Source organism: Gloeophyllum trabeum, assembly GCF_000344685.1.
Source record: "Gloeophyllum trabeum ATCC 11539 unplaced genomic scaffold GLOTRscaffold_00003, whole genome shotgun sequence".
NCBI classification, from domain to species: Eukaryota; Fungi; Basidiomycota; class Agaricomycetes; order Gloeophyllales; family Gloeophyllaceae; genus Gloeophyllum; species Gloeophyllum trabeum.
The window spans coordinates 1,406,837-1,424,600 of NW_006920412.1; the positions used below are offsets into that span (position 1 = coordinate 1,406,837).

General features: G+C 52.6%; 7 protein-coding genes across 7 annotated transcripts; 2 read left to right on the plus strand and 5 right to left on the minus strand.

Annotated features, from left to right (window-relative positions):
* Nucleotides 1-1,167: 1,167 nt before the first annotated feature.
* On the minus strand, nucleotides 1,168-2,243 carry GLOTRDRAFT_136906 (DNA glycosylase; the record flags this gene model as incomplete). The annotated part of the gene is made up of 2 exons (XM_007865208.1): nucleotides 1,168-1,244; nucleotides 1,314-2,243. The coding sequence occupies one exon, from the start codon at nucleotides 2,241-2,243 to the stop codon at nucleotides 1,317-1,319; it is 927 nt and encodes a 308-aa protein (XP_007863399.1). The 3' UTR covers nucleotides 1,168-1,244; nucleotides 1,314-1,316.
* A 704-nt stretch (nucleotides 2,244-2,947) lies between these two features.
* On the plus strand, nucleotides 2,948-6,400 carry GLOTRDRAFT_56784 (uncharacterized protein; the record flags this gene model as incomplete). Its single annotated transcript, XM_007864835.2, has 5 exons — nucleotides 2,948-3,049; nucleotides 3,102-3,223; nucleotides 3,278-3,315; nucleotides 3,365-3,625; nucleotides 3,678-6,400. The coding sequence occupies 5 exons, from the start codon at nucleotides 2,948-2,950 to the stop codon at nucleotides 6,398-6,400; spliced, it is 3,246 nt and encodes a 1,081-aa protein (XP_007863026.1).
* Nucleotides 6,401-6,613: 213 nt separating this feature from the next.
* GLOTRDRAFT_28996 (DnaJ-domain-containing protein) lies at nucleotides 6,614-7,681 on the minus strand (the record flags this gene model as incomplete). Its single annotated transcript, XM_007864626.1, has 2 exons — nucleotides 6,614-7,245; nucleotides 7,300-7,681. Coding segments are annotated over 2 exons (1,014 nt in total), but the record flags the coding sequence as incomplete, so codon positions are not given.
* Nucleotides 7,682-8,005: 324 nt separating this feature from the next.
* GLOTRDRAFT_104066 (uncharacterized protein) lies at nucleotides 8,006-9,913 on the minus strand (the record flags this gene model as incomplete). The annotated part of the gene is made up of 14 exons (XM_007865209.1): nucleotides 8,006-8,142; nucleotides 8,221-8,322; nucleotides 8,376-8,453; nucleotides 8,569-8,615; nucleotides 8,672-8,790; nucleotides 8,842-8,918; nucleotides 8,970-9,013; nucleotides 9,063-9,181; nucleotides 9,237-9,328; nucleotides 9,378-9,448; nucleotides 9,499-9,536; nucleotides 9,592-9,630; nucleotides 9,684-9,727; nucleotides 9,859-9,913. The coding sequence occupies 14 exons, from the start codon at nucleotides 9,911-9,913 to the stop codon at nucleotides 8,006-8,008; spliced, it is 1,062 nt and encodes a 353-aa protein (XP_007863400.1).
* Nucleotides 9,914-10,394: 481 nt separating this feature from the next.
* Nucleotides 10,395-12,082, minus strand: GLOTRDRAFT_136910 (SET domain-containing protein; the record flags this gene model as incomplete). Its single annotated transcript, XM_007865210.1, has 6 exons — nucleotides 10,395-10,791; nucleotides 10,843-11,263; nucleotides 11,321-11,432; nucleotides 11,485-11,823; nucleotides 11,887-11,924; nucleotides 11,977-12,082. 6 exons carry the CDS (start codon nucleotides 12,080-12,082, stop codon nucleotides 10,395-10,397), a joined length of 1,413 nt encoding a protein of 470 aa, XP_007863401.1.
* Nucleotides 12,083-12,235: 153 nt separating this feature from the next.
* GLOTRDRAFT_56795 (NAD P-binding protein) lies at nucleotides 12,236-14,343 on the plus strand. Its single transcript, XM_007864836.1, has 7 exons — nucleotides 12,236-12,416; nucleotides 12,472-12,495; nucleotides 12,553-12,754; nucleotides 12,810-12,932; nucleotides 12,987-13,244; nucleotides 13,299-13,769; nucleotides 13,824-14,343. Exons 1-6 carry the CDS (start codon nucleotides 12,345-12,347, stop codon nucleotides 13,430-13,432), a joined length of 813 nt encoding a protein of 270 aa, XP_007863027.1. The 5' UTR covers nucleotides 12,236-12,344; the 3' UTR covers nucleotides 13,433-13,769; nucleotides 13,824-14,343.
* GLOTRDRAFT_136912 (uncharacterized protein) lies at nucleotides 13,602-17,502 on the minus strand (the record flags this gene model as incomplete). The annotated part of the gene is made up of 4 exons (XM_007865211.1): nucleotides 13,602-13,769; nucleotides 13,824-14,984; nucleotides 15,046-17,093; nucleotides 17,151-17,502. 4 exons carry the CDS (start codon nucleotides 17,500-17,502, stop codon nucleotides 13,602-13,604), a joined length of 3,729 nt encoding a protein of 1,242 aa, XP_007863402.1.
* Nucleotides 17,503-17,764: the final 262 nt, after the last annotated feature.

The following is a 17,764-nucleotide window of genomic DNA, read 5'->3' on the forward strand; positions in this document are numbered from 1 at the left end:
ATAAGAGCCCCCAATTGGGTCAATACTCAGCCAGGGCACCCGGTCCATACATCTCAGAATTGCTATGAGGAGAATAATGTGGCATGTAATCTACGTCGACGGATTTCGTCCACATAACTAGCCACGGGAATTCTCGATGCCTTGCCGCGACCGGTGAGCACATCACATGACCGTGGTCCCGGATCGCCGGCCATCATTGCTTCCTCACTCTTTTGGACGCGCTCAATCGAACGAACAGACGAACGGACGAACGAAATAAGAATTGACCAGCACTATGAGATCGTACCTCACGACAGTGTTGTGCCAGTTCCGAACTAGTTGACGAAAGTTCGGAGAACCGTCAACTCGTCAACTAGTTCCGTTTACTTTTCGATAACCTTCCGGCGGAACTGTGGCGCGAGCCTTGCCCGCCAGCAGTCCTCCTCAGTTCCCGTCCAGATGTTGAGTTCCCCGCCCATTCTGATTGCAGGAATGATGGGTTGCTTTCTATGGTCTTGAACTCATGTGCTTAGCTAAGGTTTTTCACCGTATATGGTAGTGGGTGGGAAAGTTCATCTCCGTGGGCAGGTTGACGAAAAGTCAACGGTTCCTAAACTTTGTAGAACTAGTTGCTTAGTTGACGAAACAACTAAACTAACTGGCGTCAACCGGCCCAACACTGCCTCACGAAGATGAATACGATGCGGTACAGCCTCATGGCGCGTACACTCCTCCTGCGACAGATTGGTATCCTATAATCTGAAATGCTGGTGATCAGTGCAGCATGACAAGAGTCACAAAGAAAACTGCACGATGCAGACGCGCCAAAGCGATTTCTAAATAGTCACTACTGTTCTCTATGGAGCAACCTACGTACTTACTATGCATGTTAACTTCTCTCCATCCGAGCATGTTCGACAGACCGGCGCCAAGAAATGCAGCCGGTCAACAGCGTCCTTCGATAACAGGATCTAGGTGCAAGAACCGTGACATCGAAAGGATGACTGGATCAGTGCATTACTCGGGAAATGTTCATGATATATTAGTATCCTATGGGTTCCGACATGGATATGCACCGAAATCGAGTCAAGAATAAACCCTGTATACGAGGCAGTAGGTGTGAACGTAAACCGTGACCAGGATGAGATCAGGACATACACGTCTGTTGGCCATCACTTTCACTTAGGTCGCCCAGCTGCCCCCACAAAATTCGACTTTCCGCTGGATGATGATGATGATGATGAGTAAGATGGAGGACTTCTGGCCTGAGTATGCAATACATTATTTGCTTGGTAAGAAGTTACAGATATCATAAGCTACGCGACAAGACTAACTGCTCACCGCACGTCTTGGCCGTGCACAGTGGACTCGGGATACTCCTCTTTGACCTCCTGGTCAGCCTCTCTTACTTTCTCATCCAGCTCTTCGTCCTTGACACCTCTCCGCTCCTTGAGGTATGTCTTTAGCGGACATGGCCCCTTGCCCTGGTTCTTGCAACCAGGACATTGCCGCCCGTGCGTGACCATGAGAACGTGGAGACCGTATTTCAGTTCGTCTGGAATGCGCAAGTCCAGGTGGGCCTGAGCAAGTACACGGTCAGCTTTCTGCGGCACCCATCCTAGGAGCCTGCTGAGTCTGTAGACATGGGTGTCCACGGCGAATGAGTCCCTTCCTAGACAGAAGAGTAGGACACATGAGGCTGTCTTGGGACCGACCCCATCAAATGAGACCAGCTCTTTCATGATCTCGTCGTCTGGCACGCCCTTCTGGGCGAGGTGCTGAAGTGTGTAGTCGCCATGTTTATCCTTGATTGAAGCCAGCAGCTTTTGGATCGTTGCAGCCTTCTTGTTAGCCAGTCCGCCGGTCTTGAGCGCGGCTACGACCTCCGGCCGGGGAGCAGACGCAATTCTGGCGAAATTGTTCCTCCCAAATGCCTCGTCCAACTTCTTCTTTGCGGCAGTAGAGTTCCTCGACGAGGTGTTCTGTGACAGAATCGTCCCTATGAGGGATTCGATCACGTTCGGCACTCCCCCGCACGTCTGAGCGGAATTGTTAGCCGCAGATGGTGTCTTGCGTTCCGACTGACGGTGGGGATGGTGCTTCGACAGGATAACATGTACTTCCGCAGCCTCTTCCGGTGTAGGATGAGGATAATCGGGGAAAGGAGAGTCCGCTGCGTACGAGTCTAGTAGCTTGAGCTTTTTGAACTTGTGAGGCGAGTCAGGCGGTCCCAACTTCACAGATGGCGAGCGAGTTCTCTTCATTCTTGGCGGCATCTGGTAGCCTGTACGGAGTAGAGCGCCGCCAGAGACTAGAACACAAACGCGAAAGGGAAACTTGAGCACGGTCAAGAAGGACCCCCGATAATCAGTATAAATGCCTGATCCCGAGGACCCATAAGTAGACTCATTTTGTCCGGAAGAAAATCGCCGATTTTGGACCTTTTGTCCGGAAAAAAACAGGCATCACAGCGAAAAAGTGGCTCTAAAAGGCAACTGTGGCGTGGGTACGTCTAAATTTAGCTTCCCCGGCAGGTGCCGGGGTAAATATGGCGTCGAAATGGCCAAGTCTGACCAAAATGTCCGGAAAAAAATCAGGCCTGTTCTCCAGAATCGGCCGATTTGTCTGTAAAAAATCAGCCATTGAGGGCTCTAAAGTCCCAAAATTTGTCCGGAACCTGATCAGGCATTTATACCAATTATCGGGGGTCCTGGTCAAGAGCAAGTGTTCGGCATTTGTTGACGGCGCCGCCGGACTTGGTTCTGAACCTGGCCAACCTCCTTCCGTCGCACACACCGCCCGGCCTGTGGCCTGCGACGTATATATCGGTCTATGTCCAAAGCCTGACGTGGACCAGACATCTTCCAGGAGATTTCAAGGCATCTAGTGTCAGGCTGGTAATTAACAGAGGTTGGGTATCTCGTGCAAGTAACAGGCCACCAGTGTAACCCGACGCTGTGGCCCTAACATGGATTACTTCTCCAAGTTCCTTCGTTCTGGATCACAGGCACCGCCAAAACCCCCGCATGATCATGCCCTGGAGTTTCACAAGTCATGGACACTAGTCAAAGTGCGTGCGTTACATCTCCGTCCAAGTCTGCTGCATGCTCAAAGGTTTACAGAATACCCTCATGTACCCGGATGAACGCCAATTAACGAGAGGTATCAAGTCAACTGACGTCCCCGCCCATCTCCAGTCGATGGTGGACTCGCTAGTTTGGGAGTCAACAAGGACAGAAGAAGGGTGGGTGTTGTGATGCGGCGAGGTCGGGCGGCACTCTCATGTCTCGCTTTGCAGCGCTACCGGTGCTTGTCTAGAATATCTACTGAAGAACGGTGCGCGTACCTTGCGTCTGGTGTTGTTATGTGGCTCACCCGGACTCAGATGTGCTTGGGACCCTTGTCAAACTCAGCGAGTCCGACCGTCCGTTTGGTATTCAAGCGGAGGTGCTACGTGCCGTCCAGAACATGGTAGTACTCTTGGACGAACAGTTTCTGGTCCATTCTGCGGTTCATAAGGCTGTTCTGCGTCTACTGAGGAATTGTGCCGGCGACGACCTCCAGGAGCAGCTGGACAACCGTAACAAAGTCATGGGCGCGGCAAAGAACGCCGTTAGAAGTTCTCCGTCCGAGTATGAAGAAGATTGTAAGTCTAATAGGTGTCAAATTGTACGCAGTGGTCTCACTGATCCCGCTAGTGGTCAATCTCCTTTGTATACTGTGCAGTAGGATCAGAACCTATAGAGAACTTCTCATGATCTTTTTCCATGACAAACATTGGTACCGTTCCGAACCTCTGTTCTCCGTGGAAGAGGAAGACGAAGAGGAGGAGGATGAAGACGACGAGACTCTAGGAGAAGCGGCTGAGTCTGAAGCGTCCAAGCCTCAGCGTCCTCCTTCACCTTCAGGATCCCAAGGGACCATCACTTCTGCGCCGGAGTCGTCGGTAACCAAGAAGCCGGAATACGAGTTCCTCTTATTCAACTACCTTCTTCGGTTCGTTCATCGAGAGGGGCAAATAGGGGATTTCGCCCGAGCAGGGTTGTTGTTCCTAATGGATGTTGCGATGTCGCCGGGCGAACCAGTCCATCGGCTGGGCGGGGATGAGGCTAGAACCCCCACTGCATCCTCATCTTCATCAGAACCTCAACCGGATCCCATCGCGGATGCTGCGCTCGCACTTGCCGAATACATCGTCGACGGAGATTTTTCCGAAGTCCTCGGCGCGGGTCTCAGTGCTGTATATTCCCTCCTCCCCTCGAAGCTTGAAGTTCGGCCACCCCCACCTTCCGACGCAGCTCTAGGTAATGGTATGCTGATAGGAAGTACTGGCCCCCTTTCCGAGGAGGAGAAAGAGAAGGATGAAGCTGAACGAGATAGAAGGCGGGCCATGGGCGTAGAGGATTCCTCTAATCCCGACTTCAAGGCGCGTTTGGACCACTTCTTGAAACTCCTTGAGTTCTTGCAAGACGTGATCCGTCGGAACGTCGTTCATGAATCCCATGATAGCACCCTCGACGCTTCAAACTTAGTGGGAAATGCGATAGTCCAGTCCATCCTGGACGCTATCCGTCGGATCTTCTTGGAAAACGTTTTGTATCCGTCCATTCTCGAGTGCTCCGATGCCGACGGGAGTGCTGTGGCCGTCATGTCTTACATCGAGACCATGATTCGGGATCTAGGTAACGGAGAGGTGTCCGATCTACTTGTCAATTTCTTGACCAGTGAGGATAACGACGAGATTGTGCGACCAAGAGCCCGGCATCAATCTACGCTGGACCTGGATGATCCCCATAATCGGAAACCCGTCCAGAGGACGTCGAAAGCCGAGCGACGCAAGAGCAGTGCCATGATGCTGCTAGAGATGGAAGCCCCGGACTCGAAGAAGCAGTCGGAGTACTTCACGTCCATGGGTCGCTTCACGCTGAAGGACTTGATCTTGACTAACCTGCGATCCAAGTCGCAAGCCACAGGCACCGCGGCATTGCAGTTGTTGCGATCGATGCTCCTCCACCATGGCCACTTATCCATCGAGAGATTGCTCGTAGTATTTCACGATCCCAATGCCACAAGTTATCCCTTTCCGGCATTGCTACCGTCAGCATTGGTCTCCAAGCCGGCATCGGGACTCGCTGACATCGAGGAAGATGAAGATGAGGATGAGTTTGTATATCCAGGCAGCGAAGAACCTACGTCGTTCAAGTATTCCGTGGCATTCCCCCAACCGCAGACGACATACTCTACACATGAACGCGAGATGGGTCTATATCTAGCGCTCGTCTCTCGTGTGGATCCCACGCACAATGGTGACGCCTTCAGCACGGGATACGATCATTATCTTAGGGACGCACTAATTGCAATCCAGTGCGATTCATCATATACGCTAGATGTGGATGCTGAGACAAGAGCAAAGTTCAAGCATCGGCTAAACCCCAATGACCCTATCCTCACGTTGATTCTGGAGTCCCTACGAAAGTTCTTTGCCAATTCACCGGAATACAACATGGCCCTCACAGGTGTCCTTGCTACTCTGGCAATCTGTCCTGACCGTTCACTGGCTGGCTGGTTGACCTTTTCGTCCAACGAGGGAGAGCGAACGCCACCTGCAGACACTGAAGCTGACGTGATGTCGGGGAAAGACGACGGGGATGACCGCTCCATCGATTTTCGGATAGAGGAAAGACTAGAAGCTGAATCGCATCCATTACCTGCATCCGTTTTGGACGAGAACTCCCGTCCTATCGTTCACACAATCTTCCACGGGCTGGTATCTCAGCTCGAGCGATATCGGCTGCTTGTGGATGACTTCGACAAGTATCTGTTGGAGCGACGCCAGGGTCTACTCTTCTCCGAAAACCTGACCGATGCTTTGACGCTGGCTCTGGACATGGATGGCAACATCGGCATGAGTTCGTCGAGGAGTGCGACTTTGGCGCCACCGGAAACCCCTGCAAAGCCGAAACCGAAACCCTCAAAGTCGGCCTCCCTTGTATCATTCCTCACGCCGAAGAAGGGCAGAACCAAGTCGACCACTGACCCTGGGACGCCACCCCGCAGGACGGACAAGTCGGTGCCGCCCAGTCCTTTTGCTGCCCACTATCAGCAGACAAGCACTGTTGCTGTCGAGCCCTTCGCCGCTGCTCCTCCTTCTTTTGGACCTTGGCAGCCCGGTCAAACGAAGAAATGGGATACGGATGATGACGATGTATTCACTGCTTCAAACGCTTGGGGCGACAAGGATGATAATCCTTTCCTGGACCGGGAGCCGAAAGATGGAGGGAAAGATACGCCTCGCTCAACTACCATAACGCTCTCACAGTTATTGGACAATGTGGTCATCTTAGAGGAGTCCATTAAGGAGCTTGCCGCGATTATCCATGCTCGACGTAGTCTAGGCATAGATGCTGTACGATACCTATGATACCCGGGTTTGCTAGGATAGCACTCCTGCTCGCTGGATAGTAAAATACATACTAACGAGATGATATCTGAAATACAGTGTGAACATGATTCAGAGCCAGAATACAATAAGAATTACAGTCAAATTGGCACAACAGTCACATCCCCGCTATCTGGTTTTGCGGCCTTTCGAGGCCTTCTTAGCTTTGCCAACCTTCCCATCGTCACCCGGAGGCTTGTCCTTGTCACGAAAGAGCTTTTCCTGTAGCTTGTCGAATTCTTCATCGTCGATCTCTGGTGGGGGCGGCACGCCTTTCCTCGACTTCTTCTTGGGTGAGGCATCGAGTTCCTCATCTTCATCGGGTTCGACCTTACCCCTCTTATTCCCTTTGCTTTTGGATTTGCTTTCGGGCTCGCTGTACTTGGCCGCCAGAGAGTCAAAGAAGCCGTCCATAGTCTTCCTCTTCTTCTGTATAAGGGCTTGGAGAGCGGAGTAGTCTTCGCCATCCTCCGCATTTGCCTCCTGCTGTTTTTTGCCCTTCCCTTTGCCTTTGGTTTTCCGTGGGCCAGCCTTGCCGCTGCCATAAAACTCATCCCACACGCCCAGCTCCTTGGCGAGCTCTTCCGCCTCAGCCGCCTCCTTGTCAGCCTGTTTCTTGCGCACTAGCTTAGCTTTCTCGTCGTGTATACCAGTCTTCCATGCAGGCAGTTCTGGTAGCTCGCCTTTCGAGATAAGCTCTGTTATAACGACGATGAAGCGGGCTTCATCCTCGTGAGTGGAGTGAGGAATGTGATTCACGATCTCCGCGATGTTACCATCCGTCTCTATGTAAGCGTTCTTGAGGTCTGCCTTCTCCTCGGAAGAGCCTATTAAATAGCTTAGTGCAGGTCAACGACATTCCATGTTATCGTGTAGCATACCTTGGTATTCCTTCTTCATCTCATCCAGTTTGCCCTTCGTGACGCGGTCAAACATCTCCTCGAAGTACGCTTCCCAGCCGTCTTCTCCCGCGCCCAAATCAAAGCCCTCGTCCGTTCTACCCATCCGATCATAACGCTCCCTCTTCTTCTCGTCGCTCAGGATTGAATATGCGAATCCTATTTGCTGGAACTTCAGAGACGCATCGGCCTTCGCAGACTCGTCCGAGGTGGAATGCTTGTCTGGGTGGTATCGCAGGGCCAGGCAGCGGTACGCTTTCCTGATATCGTCGGCTTTGGCGTCTGACTTAACCTCGAGAACAGCGTAGAGGTCGACAGACTCTTCTCCAGGAAAGAATTGGGACGCGGGATCGTCGCGGTCCATGGTGGTTGTGAGCAAGACGCGTCTGGTTCCGTTCACGTGCTCACGCGTTTATTGACTTCCCGATTGCCAAGCTTACGCGCGTCGACGCGTCAGGCTCGCGTTACGCCAGAGTATCTCGGCGGACCCTGCCAGACGCTCTGACCATAGTTCGCGATAACTCGAACGCATGTTACTGAGTAGGGTATACAACAGTATTATGAAACTAATAATATCCGCTGCAAGTGAGCAAACCATAATTAGATCCTCTAGTCCGTACCCGCAAAGCGCGTCGTCACATATAGATAAGCCGACCCTCCATACACCACAGAAACCCATACCAGAAAATCACTCAATCGATATCCTGGGCTGCAAACGCGATCCTCCAACGTAAGACGACTGCCGCTCGGCCATCCCAGCGCGCTCGTCCGAGTCTCCTAGCGGCGTAACAGCGTTCGATGAGTATTTCCCCTTCGTCGGGAGATCTAATGAAAAACAGAGGAAGTGTGAATCACCGGAAAGATCCTTTAGCGGATGGTGGACAGGCCCGTAGGACGACTGACCGGAACCGTATACTTTCGAGTACTTCAGGCCCTTGTCAAAGTCTGCGAAGCAGCGCAGACCGATAGCAAACGTAGCGAAGAGCAATAGGAACGAGGCTACGGCTGTGGATAGTAGGTTGGTAATTCTGCTGTACTAACTTGAAGTGAAGCCTCACTGAAGAATGTCAAGGTGGCTCTTGTAGAGAGGTATTGCCACGAGGAAGAGGGCTCGTAGAAGCGGATCAGCTTATATACTAGAGGAAAGTTAGTTATTGTCGATCGCCCAAGATGGAAGCACTCACTGCCTATGTCGCCAATCATGGAGAACGATAATCAATGATGAACTCGGCAATGGCAGAATCAACTTACAGTAGGCTTCAGCCCCCAACATGAGTACAAGGGACACAGACATAAGCCTTGACGATATCCTAGCTTAGCCAGGAACCTTACAGAGCAAGGAATTGCGACTTACCACTTAATTTCACGCTGCACCGCAATGGCGCATGCAACCAAAAGGAACAAGACGACCGGAACTGCCGCTATGGTCACACCGAACTCTGCCGAACTACTTGCAAGCACTAGGATAAGCATCTACAGAACTGTTTGTATGGGTCGACTAATGCGATAACACGTTGGACTCACTTGCATCGTGACACCGGCAAAGCAGAAGAAGTTGAACTTGAGCAGGCAGACCATGACTTGATAAAACTGATACATCGCTGGAGCCGCAAAAATTAGTTTAATGCACCTCATCCCGAATTGGTACATACTCTTCATCTTGGGATTCGCACCAACAACATGGAAGATTGCCCATCTAGGTCTCCGTGAGCAGAGGTCCAACCAAAGCAGCATACCTGACATACCCAAACTCGAAGTACAGCTCTCTGACAAAGAACATGAGCACCAGCCATGACACTCCAATGATACATGGTGCCACGATCAGGTATGGCTGCACTCGTCTCCACAAGACGCCGTTACAGTACTGATACAAGAGCAGATTTGTGTCGAGAACAGTGACGAGAAAAAGAAATGCGTACAATTTGTCCCGCACAGTTGTCATCATAGTTTAGTGCATCTTTTGTCTCGTGAATTTGTAGAGCAGCAAAGACTATCAGCGCGCAATGGAATACTGAAGGATGGTTGAGCTTATGCTTAATATCGCACCAATACACACTCACGAAGGATTCCAGCGAGCTGAATGACATTCCGTAATCGCAGGGCATCTAGAGCGAGAAGGATTTCGAAGACCCTTGATGACTATCAGCTATCTCCAGCACAAGGGGGCCACGCAAGACATACTCTGCCAATGCGAAGAGAGCCAGATAGCATGGTATTGTCTTCCACCATAATGTCAATCGTCCGGTTTCCCTCAAAATTCTGACGTGTACTGACTTTGTATCGGGTCTCGTTGAGGTTGACGTGCTCCTCCACCTGCCATGATCTCTCAGACTACGTAAGGAAGGCACGAATCCTCGATCGCGTACCAGTCTGAATGTGATCGCAACCATGACCAGCACTGCTACGGTTTCTGCAAATGGCACATTCAATCATCAATCCGAGACTCTCATGTAGATTAAAGCCAACTCACGGAACAGGACTAGCAAACACGACCGGTGAGCGCCGCATCTCTCCCGCATTGTACTGGCAGGATGTACTCACTGGTAGCAAGGAACAGGCGTTGCGCCCGTGTACCCAAGAATCGTTCGACGGCCATGGCTAGTACAGTGCCCGATAGGACGTCGCGGCGAAGGTTAGAGCAGCGCAGTCGCCGGTGGAACTTGTATAACGGCGAGCACGAGCACAGCCCGAGAGTTCCGGGAGCGCTCACAAGGCGCCGCACTGGCTGTGGCGTTGCCCTAATTATGCATAGATGTTTCACAGTCGGTTGTCCGTCGATGTCATCCCGGCTGTGTCGGACGCAAATTCGCCCCTGTCCGGGCTGATGTCGTTGTTACTGCCGCTTCACTGCCGTTTGCTCGTTATCTGGTTGCTTGCTGAACACTTTACTCGAGCTTGCGGAATAATGTCTAGCTCTTCTTCTGCTTGAAACTTCTGCTGCCGGAGGTCCCTTCGGACGGTTTGGACGGGTAGAGTATGCGGTTACATGCAACCGTGTCGCGTAAGGATCACAGGTATCTAGTGTGTCTTCTTCCCCAAACAAACGGCACTGCTATACAGTATATTCGTAGGCGAGACTACCAGAATTCCTCTCCATTCACTACACTCACGATGACAGCCTCTGCTACTTCCAGCTCTTCCCGCCACAATGTTTTGATGCAGTCCTGCGCATACTGCCGCCACCCGTCGGCGTCCTGCTCTGGTCTACTGCTATTCATCTCCTCCAGGGTTTTCCGTGCTCTTCTAATCACCTTCCTGCATATGTCGAGCAATGTCCCTCGCCAAGCCTGCTCATTCTCTGGGGATATGCTATCGTGCCGGCCCATCAACGTGTCCCTCCACCTGTCTAGTACCTCGTCTGGATTGCGTGGTATACTTGTTGTGGGTACCTGAACGCTGTGATATAGTCGCAACGCGCTAATCAAGCGGAAAGATGGGTGAGCGGGCTTCGGAGACGAGTGTACAGTCCAGTCCCTAGAACAGGAAGATCACTGCGAGCAGCATAAAACTGGTCGGGAAACATACCCCCAGTATCCTTCTTCTTCCAGAGCACTTTTTATCCACTGCCCCGCCGCACCGCGCGCCAACAACATCTCCTCTAGTACGTCTTGTAGGTCGACTTCACCACTAATTATGCCCTTCAAGACATGACCCTCGGGCATGGCGTTGACGAAGCCATATTCTGCGAACAGAGTCTTGTTCGCATGCGCACCGTACTGGATAAATAACTCCTGGTCCTTCTCGAAGCTGGCATCAGGTGGCGTCCGCAAGCCGTAAGCCTCTCCCCGTTTTGACCCTGTTCCCCATATCTCTGCATTGGATGGAAGAGGGAGCAAATGGGGTGGATCTGGGCTGTGGTTGGCGAAGTCAAAGACCGGGCACAAGGTCAAATTGTCAGGATCAGAGCCGGTAGGCTTCAGACGTTGATAAACACATCGCGTGTTCACTGGTCAGAAGTTTAGTGAAAATCGGTTGCCACCGGTGACCTGGACTGGTTCCTGACCATTTAGCCATGCCCACAGGAAGTCATCCGCCGTGGTGGGGTCCTTGGTAAAGCTCACAGAGGCGTCAAGGTCAGATCTGGAAGAGGCGTCTATGACATGCGGATGATCTTGCTATGATTTTATTCAAATTTATCACCAGTTGATAATGGCGAGCAAGACAGACCAAGTACTCAAAGACGGTATCCCAGTCTATTTGAAACCTTCGAGCGACTATATCCAGTACTTTCGATACCGAAGGAGGCAGGCGCTGCAGTAAGTCCGCGCATGAATTTCGTACTTGCCATGTCAGCGGATGGCTGTCGAAATTCCTGGGCAAGACGGAGATGTATGGCCCAAATGCAGGATCTTTAGATTCAGAATTGCCCTCGGGTCTATGTAAGAATAGATGCAGGGTGACCAACTGCGTGCCAGACAAGGGAGGGGTGCGAGGAGGATATCGCTTCACCAAGGTCTTGATATTCAGCAGCGCGCTCGCAGGGACAGTGAACAGGGTCGTGGAGGGCTGTATCTCAGTGTAACAGCGGTAAGAATCACGACACGAGATGGACGCAGGACATCAATTCACTGGGCAGACGTTGAGCGCGTACAGTCCGTTACCGACGCCTTCGCACTCTTTAGCCCTCCATCAAGCGAGCATTGCATCGAGGTACTCAACCAGGTCTATATCGACACTCGACGCGCAGATCATTCTCGCCGATTTTCATGCCATGTTCCTGGTGAAGCCAGGCTAACAAGGCTTCCCAGTGTGTAGTCGCCGACATCCTGGAGCGGAGCACCGTGCGGAAGACCGGGATCACGAGTGGCGAGATGCGGATTCCTATGAGAGATGTGCAGCCAACTCAGAGCGTTATTGGCCTCAGGACCAGCGCGAAATCTAAGAAAAGGGAGGTTGGGAGATGCTCGGAGTGCTTCCAGCCGGCACCTGCTTCCGGGAGGGGGACGATCAGATAACTATTTAAGCAATCGGACCCTCTCTGGACGGATCCCCCGACGTTTGCTTGTTCGCCTTCCACATTGCCGGCCATGGTCTTCAACGCTTCTAGACTGATCAACAAGACGGTGCTCATTACGGGTGCCAGTGCCGGCATTGGCGCTGTGAGCAGATCTTATCTTTACCTAGGGGTTATGGTTCTCAATCGCTACTTTGCAGGCCACGGCTATCCTGTTCGCAAAGGTATGCAGGTTGCCATACCTTGTATCACCGGGCCAGCATGACTGACACCTTGCCCAGGCAGGATCAAATGTTATCATTGTTGCCCGGCGAGCGGAGGCTTTGAAGTCCGTAAAGGAAGCGGCAGAGGCGGCACACAGGGAGTCTGGCGTCCAGGGCGGAGGCAAGATCGCTGCCGTGCAACTGGATGTCTCGGACAAGGCGCAAATCGCTAACCTGCTCGATAAAATCCCGGCCGACCTGCGTAATATCGACATACTTGGTACGCCTGAAATCATCACACGCCAGGATGGTGTATTTCTCATGATCCATTGCAGTGAATAACGCTGGGTTCGTGCGTGGGGTCGAACGGGTTGGATCCATCAGCGAGTCCGACATTGAATCCATGTTCGCGACGAATGTGTTCGGCTTGATATCCATGACCCAGCTGCTAGTCAAAGGTAAGACGATTTCTCCCATTCTCTCGTATCCGTTTTACCAAAACGCTTGGGTAGACATGAAGGCGAGGAACTCTGGCCATATCATTAATTTGGGTTCTGTCGCCGGGCGGGAACCCTACGTCGGCGGTAGTATCTATTGCGCAACCAAGCACGCCGTTCGAGCCTTCACTGGCTCCCTTATGCGGGAGCTCGTAGACACTAAGATTAGGGTCACTGAGATTCAGCCAGGAATGGTTGAGACAGAATTCTCCGTCGTCCGTTTCCGTGGCGATAAGTCCGCGGCGGACAAGGTCTACGAAGGCCTAACACCCTGTGAGTTACAGCACTATTACTCGGTGAGAAACACTGATCCCACTTTTCCTGTAGTAAGCGCCGAGGACATTGCAGAAGAGATCGCCTGGGCAGCATCTCGACCTCCTCACGTCAATCTCGCAGAAGTCTTTGTTCTCCCGACAAATCAGGCCAGCCCAACCATCTCATACAGGGGAGGGAAAATGTGACAGAAGATAGCTTGAGCGTATAAGATAATAGATACTGAAGAAGGTAACATGTATACTACGGTATCTGCTTCGCAGGGTAGCAAGAGATGTATACTTGCGTCACAACATATCAAATATCATATAACATAAGAACAAGCGCATTGTGGTCACTGGGCAGCACAGCAGAGATTCACGTCTTGGACTTCCTGGACTTTGGTTTAGGTGTTTCCACCTCTACTACTGCGGCCTCCGGGTCGTTGTCGTAAACAAATTTCTTCACAATCACCTTCTCGTGTACGGCGATTGGCAGGGGATCTTTGGCATTCGGGACGTTTCCTAGGTCGTCCAAGCGGAGTTCCTACAAGAGACGACAGCATCAGCCTGTATTCGCGCGCACTGAGTTATCACGTACCTTGGTAGACTTGGCAAGCCCACCTTTCTTAACACCTTGTACAGTGCGCTCGGGTTTGGGGTCATCAAGATATATGAGGGTATGCAAGCCTTTATCCCATTTCACTCTCTTCCCGTCCTTATCCCGGACGCCCGAATCGAATCTCGCTTTCTTCGCTGCAGGGCCCAGCTTCTCTGGGGTCTCATAGTCCGTCTCATCTCCCGGTCCCCTTTGATGTTTAGCAGGCTCCCCCAGTTTGAAAGAATCGTCCGCGGTTGTGTCACCGCCTTCATCATCAAGGCTTCCTCCGGTCCTCCTGGCTCGCCTCTGTGCTCGTTCGCGCCGCCCCTGATCCTGCTCTTCCTTCTGCTTTTGGATGGCAGTTTTGACCTTCGTAGTCGGGCTGTCGGGTCTCGGACCAGGCTTTCGCACGACCTCAGTCTCTATGTCGATGAACCAATACTTCTGATTAGCCTGAGTATTTTTGTTCGTTAAAGCCCTCAAGGCCACCTGGGTCATCCCTATAAATGGCATAGGCGCGGAGGAGTGAGCAGGCACTCTTCGCCGCGGCGGAGGTCGAGATCGACTAGCAGCAGTGCCAAAGACATCATCGCCGTGTTGTAACGGCTTTCGCGATCTGGTCCGTCTAGCTCTTGAGTCTCCTTCAGCCGTAGGAGTGAGCACTGGTTCCTCATTCACTGGTTTATCGGTCAGGGGACGAGGGGAAGTCGAGGGCTCCTGCGCGGATGATGTTAGTTTCGGATCGGGTTGTTTATCAGAGATCGCGCTGGGAGCACGAATGACACCGTCGCCCCGAGATGGACGAGGACATTCTTTATCCTTGCCCTTGGCATCGACGGAGGGGCCCTTCAACGACGGCGTAGGGTCGAGAGGCACAGCGGTTGTCGATCCACCACGGCCCCTGGGCTTCCCGTCCGAGCCTTCCGGTATGCGCAACGGACTGGACATGGGTACATGCTCTGATCCAAATCCGCCGGGAACAACCTTCCTGACCACGACTACGGGGGTGAGCTTGGTGGGGGGCTCTTCACGTTTGCGCTTCAAACAGGCAGGTGAGGAGGTCTCCGAATCTGCAGCATTTCTTCTCGTGGCTCTGATCCCCTCTCGCGGGGGTGTGGAGGGTAGAGTACTTTCCGGGGAACGTATTTCACGAGCATGAACCTGCAAAGATTTACAACATCATCATGAAGTTAATCTCCTAAACCCCTGCGCCAGAACTTACTTCAGGAATATCACGATCTGCAGCTCGGGCATTACGATCAGGGGGAGTTGGTAGTGTGCTCGACTTCCCAGCGGGTCTCGCATATGGCTTGCTACCTATCCGAGGGATTCTACTGCCAGTAGTTGCTGATGGCTGGCGCAGCGCAGACTTCGGTTGGGCTGATGGGACTGCTTTCTGGGTTCGACTGGAAGATGGTTGGCTCGGCGGTTCAGTCTCTTCAGGTATGGGCATTATGGGGAATGGTAGAGGATTTCTTGGAGGCCTGTCGGCAGCCTTCCGGTCGAATCGGGGCACGATATCGGGGATGGGTGCTGACCCTGGCCTAGGGATCGTCTGCCCGACAATAGCTTGCCTTGCGGGTTGCTCGGGCTCAACTGAACGGCTCCGATGGACAGCTGGAGGTTCAGGGGGCTGACTTCGTTCACGTACCATAGGCTTCGCTGGCGAGCTGAAAACGGATCGGATAGGAGCGTTTTTGCTCGGTGATACCATCGCTCCCACTGGTGCTCGTTTTGCGGGACTCCGATTAGGGTCAGATAAGTCCGGCACTAACCGTTTGAAAACTCGGTTGCTGAGAGGGCCCGCACTTGGGGCTTGAGGTCGCTTCGACGATGAAGCCACTTGGGCTGCTTTCTCCGGAGAGATAGACCCCTCCTTCACTGCCTGCGACATAGGGATCCTGCGAGCCGGTGTACGACAAGGGTCGTTTAGTGCGGATGCAAGTTTCATTGGTGTGGATAATATAGACCTGTCTGTTGGTCGAAGCTGTGGATTGGAAGGTCTCAGGGCCGATGACTGAATCACTCTTGATTGCGCTCTGGGGCATGGAGGTGGGGTGGAAGGGGCCCGCGACTCAGGGTCTATCTTTCGTGAGACCCTAATATCGTCATCCTGGTTCCTCTGAAGGAAGGCGGGAATGACTACCCCGCTTTCCTCCACCGTGGCAATGGCAGGAGAAACACTCCTTGAAGGAGTAGGCATCAACTTCGTCAGCAAGTCAGCAGAAGTCGGTGATAAATGGGACAAGTCTGTTGAGGCTTCCTCCTTTCTCTTGCCTTTAACTTGGCTCTCCCTCTCACGTCTCCGTGCTTTCTTCTCCTTCTCTACGGCCTCCGTATCAACACTTGGGGAGATAGCTCTCACCTGTACCTTCTCAGGTACGGCTAATGCACTTCGAGACTCGTCAGCAACTTGGAGCTTGAGGGCTGGTACTTTTCTGGGACTGGTATCTGTATGCCTGGGCGTCTTGTATGGCGACGTACTGAGTCGGGAGGAACGTCGAGGCGTCCGAGCAGTGGATTCATCAGCTTGAACGTCTTTCGTTTCAAGAACATGAGAAGGCGCCTGTTGGGAGTTCGAAGCAATATCTTCCGTAAATCGTACCAGGGCACTCGAATCCCCTGCCACAGGTCCTTGAGGCTGCTCTGTCGCTGGAGATGTATTAACATTGATAAGGATACCGGTTGACGGGATATATGAATCCAGGATACCCGATGCGAAGGGGTTGACAGAAGTGCCAGTACCGGAAACTGGAGTCACCTGTTTCAAGTATGCCTGGACTTCTGAAGCAGAGTCGGCGGTGGCATCCGTAACGGCAGACAGAGGAAAAACAGGTGAGGCAGACAGAAGGTCGTCTACAGTAGGCTGAGATGTTGTCGGTGCAGTGTCTCGCAGGGCAGCTGTGGCGTCAAGCGTGGATCGAGACGGGGTAGAAAATGAGTCGAACGCTATCAAGTCGGGAGCAGACGTATTGTGTGCCTCCTCAACATCGGTGGGAAGCTCGGTGTCTAGTTTGAGGGTCCTTGTAGCTGTAGAATCGACCATACTATGTATCGGTGCCTCAGGGCCGCCTGCACCCTGTGCCCGTTCGACGTCGGACTGATCTGTTACGTCGCCGAAGTCGAGTACACGACTGGGCATGATAGTGTGTCGGGACCGGTGTGCAGTAGGGATGTCGTAGTCTGAATCATCTTCACGTACGTCCGCAGGTGGAGGCGAAGGATTGTCGTGTGCACGCAGGATCTTCCCAGCAAGGGCGGACGACGGCTCTAGCTCTCGAGCGTCGACAAAACATCAGAAATGTATCGGTTCACTGTTGGGCTCACCGTCTAAATCCAGTTCCCTGTCCAACGTGTCCTCATCCTGCAAAGCTCCAACTTCCGCCAGCGCACCTTCACCCTGCCTTACATTATCGTTCTCCTCGGCCTGCGTGCCACTATCCGTTGCTGTCAAAGCTTGTTCCGTGGACATACGCAGTCGCCGAACGGGTGTCTTCAGTACTCCACCATTCAAGCTGTTCCTGTGGGCGAGTTTCGACGTCAACTCTTTCTCGGGAGACTGTATAGGCCCGAAATACACGCGCGGTGCCGAATCACTGTCTTCTGAGTCCGAGTATTCTGTCACCAAGGGCGGTTGGGAAATTTCGGGCGGTATTGCAGCGGACTCATCGTTGGACATGGTGACCACTTCTGTGGGGAAGAGGGTGTTTGGAGAAAGGTGGCGTCGCAGGGCGTCGCCAGGCGCTGCACGGTTGTTGACGCGTTTAGCACCACGTGACGCGAATTTCCCATACAAGATTCGATAAACGACATCGTCGAGCACCTTGTCGCTGCCTTGTCGGCTTGACTCTTGTCTACTTAGTTGTACTGGACTGAAGCTATACTCTCTCGCGATGGCAAGCAGCGTTTTCAGCAACTGCTACATACGTGATACTCTGGTT

Bases quoted from the DNA above. Each gene is read 5' to 3' on its own strand.
- GLOTRDRAFT_56795 (XM_007864836.1), top strand. From the start codon at position 12,345: ATGGTCTTCAACGCTTCTAGACTGATCAACAAGACGGTGCTCATTACG. The intron at 12,755-12,809 runs GTACGCCTGAAA...GATCCATTGCAG, and splicing joins GCGTAATATCGACATACTTG to TGAATAACGCTGGGTTCGTG. The intron at 12,933-12,986 runs GTAAGACGATTT...ACGCTTGGGTAG, and splicing joins GACCCAGCTGCTAGTCAAAG to ACATGAAGGCGAGGAACTCT.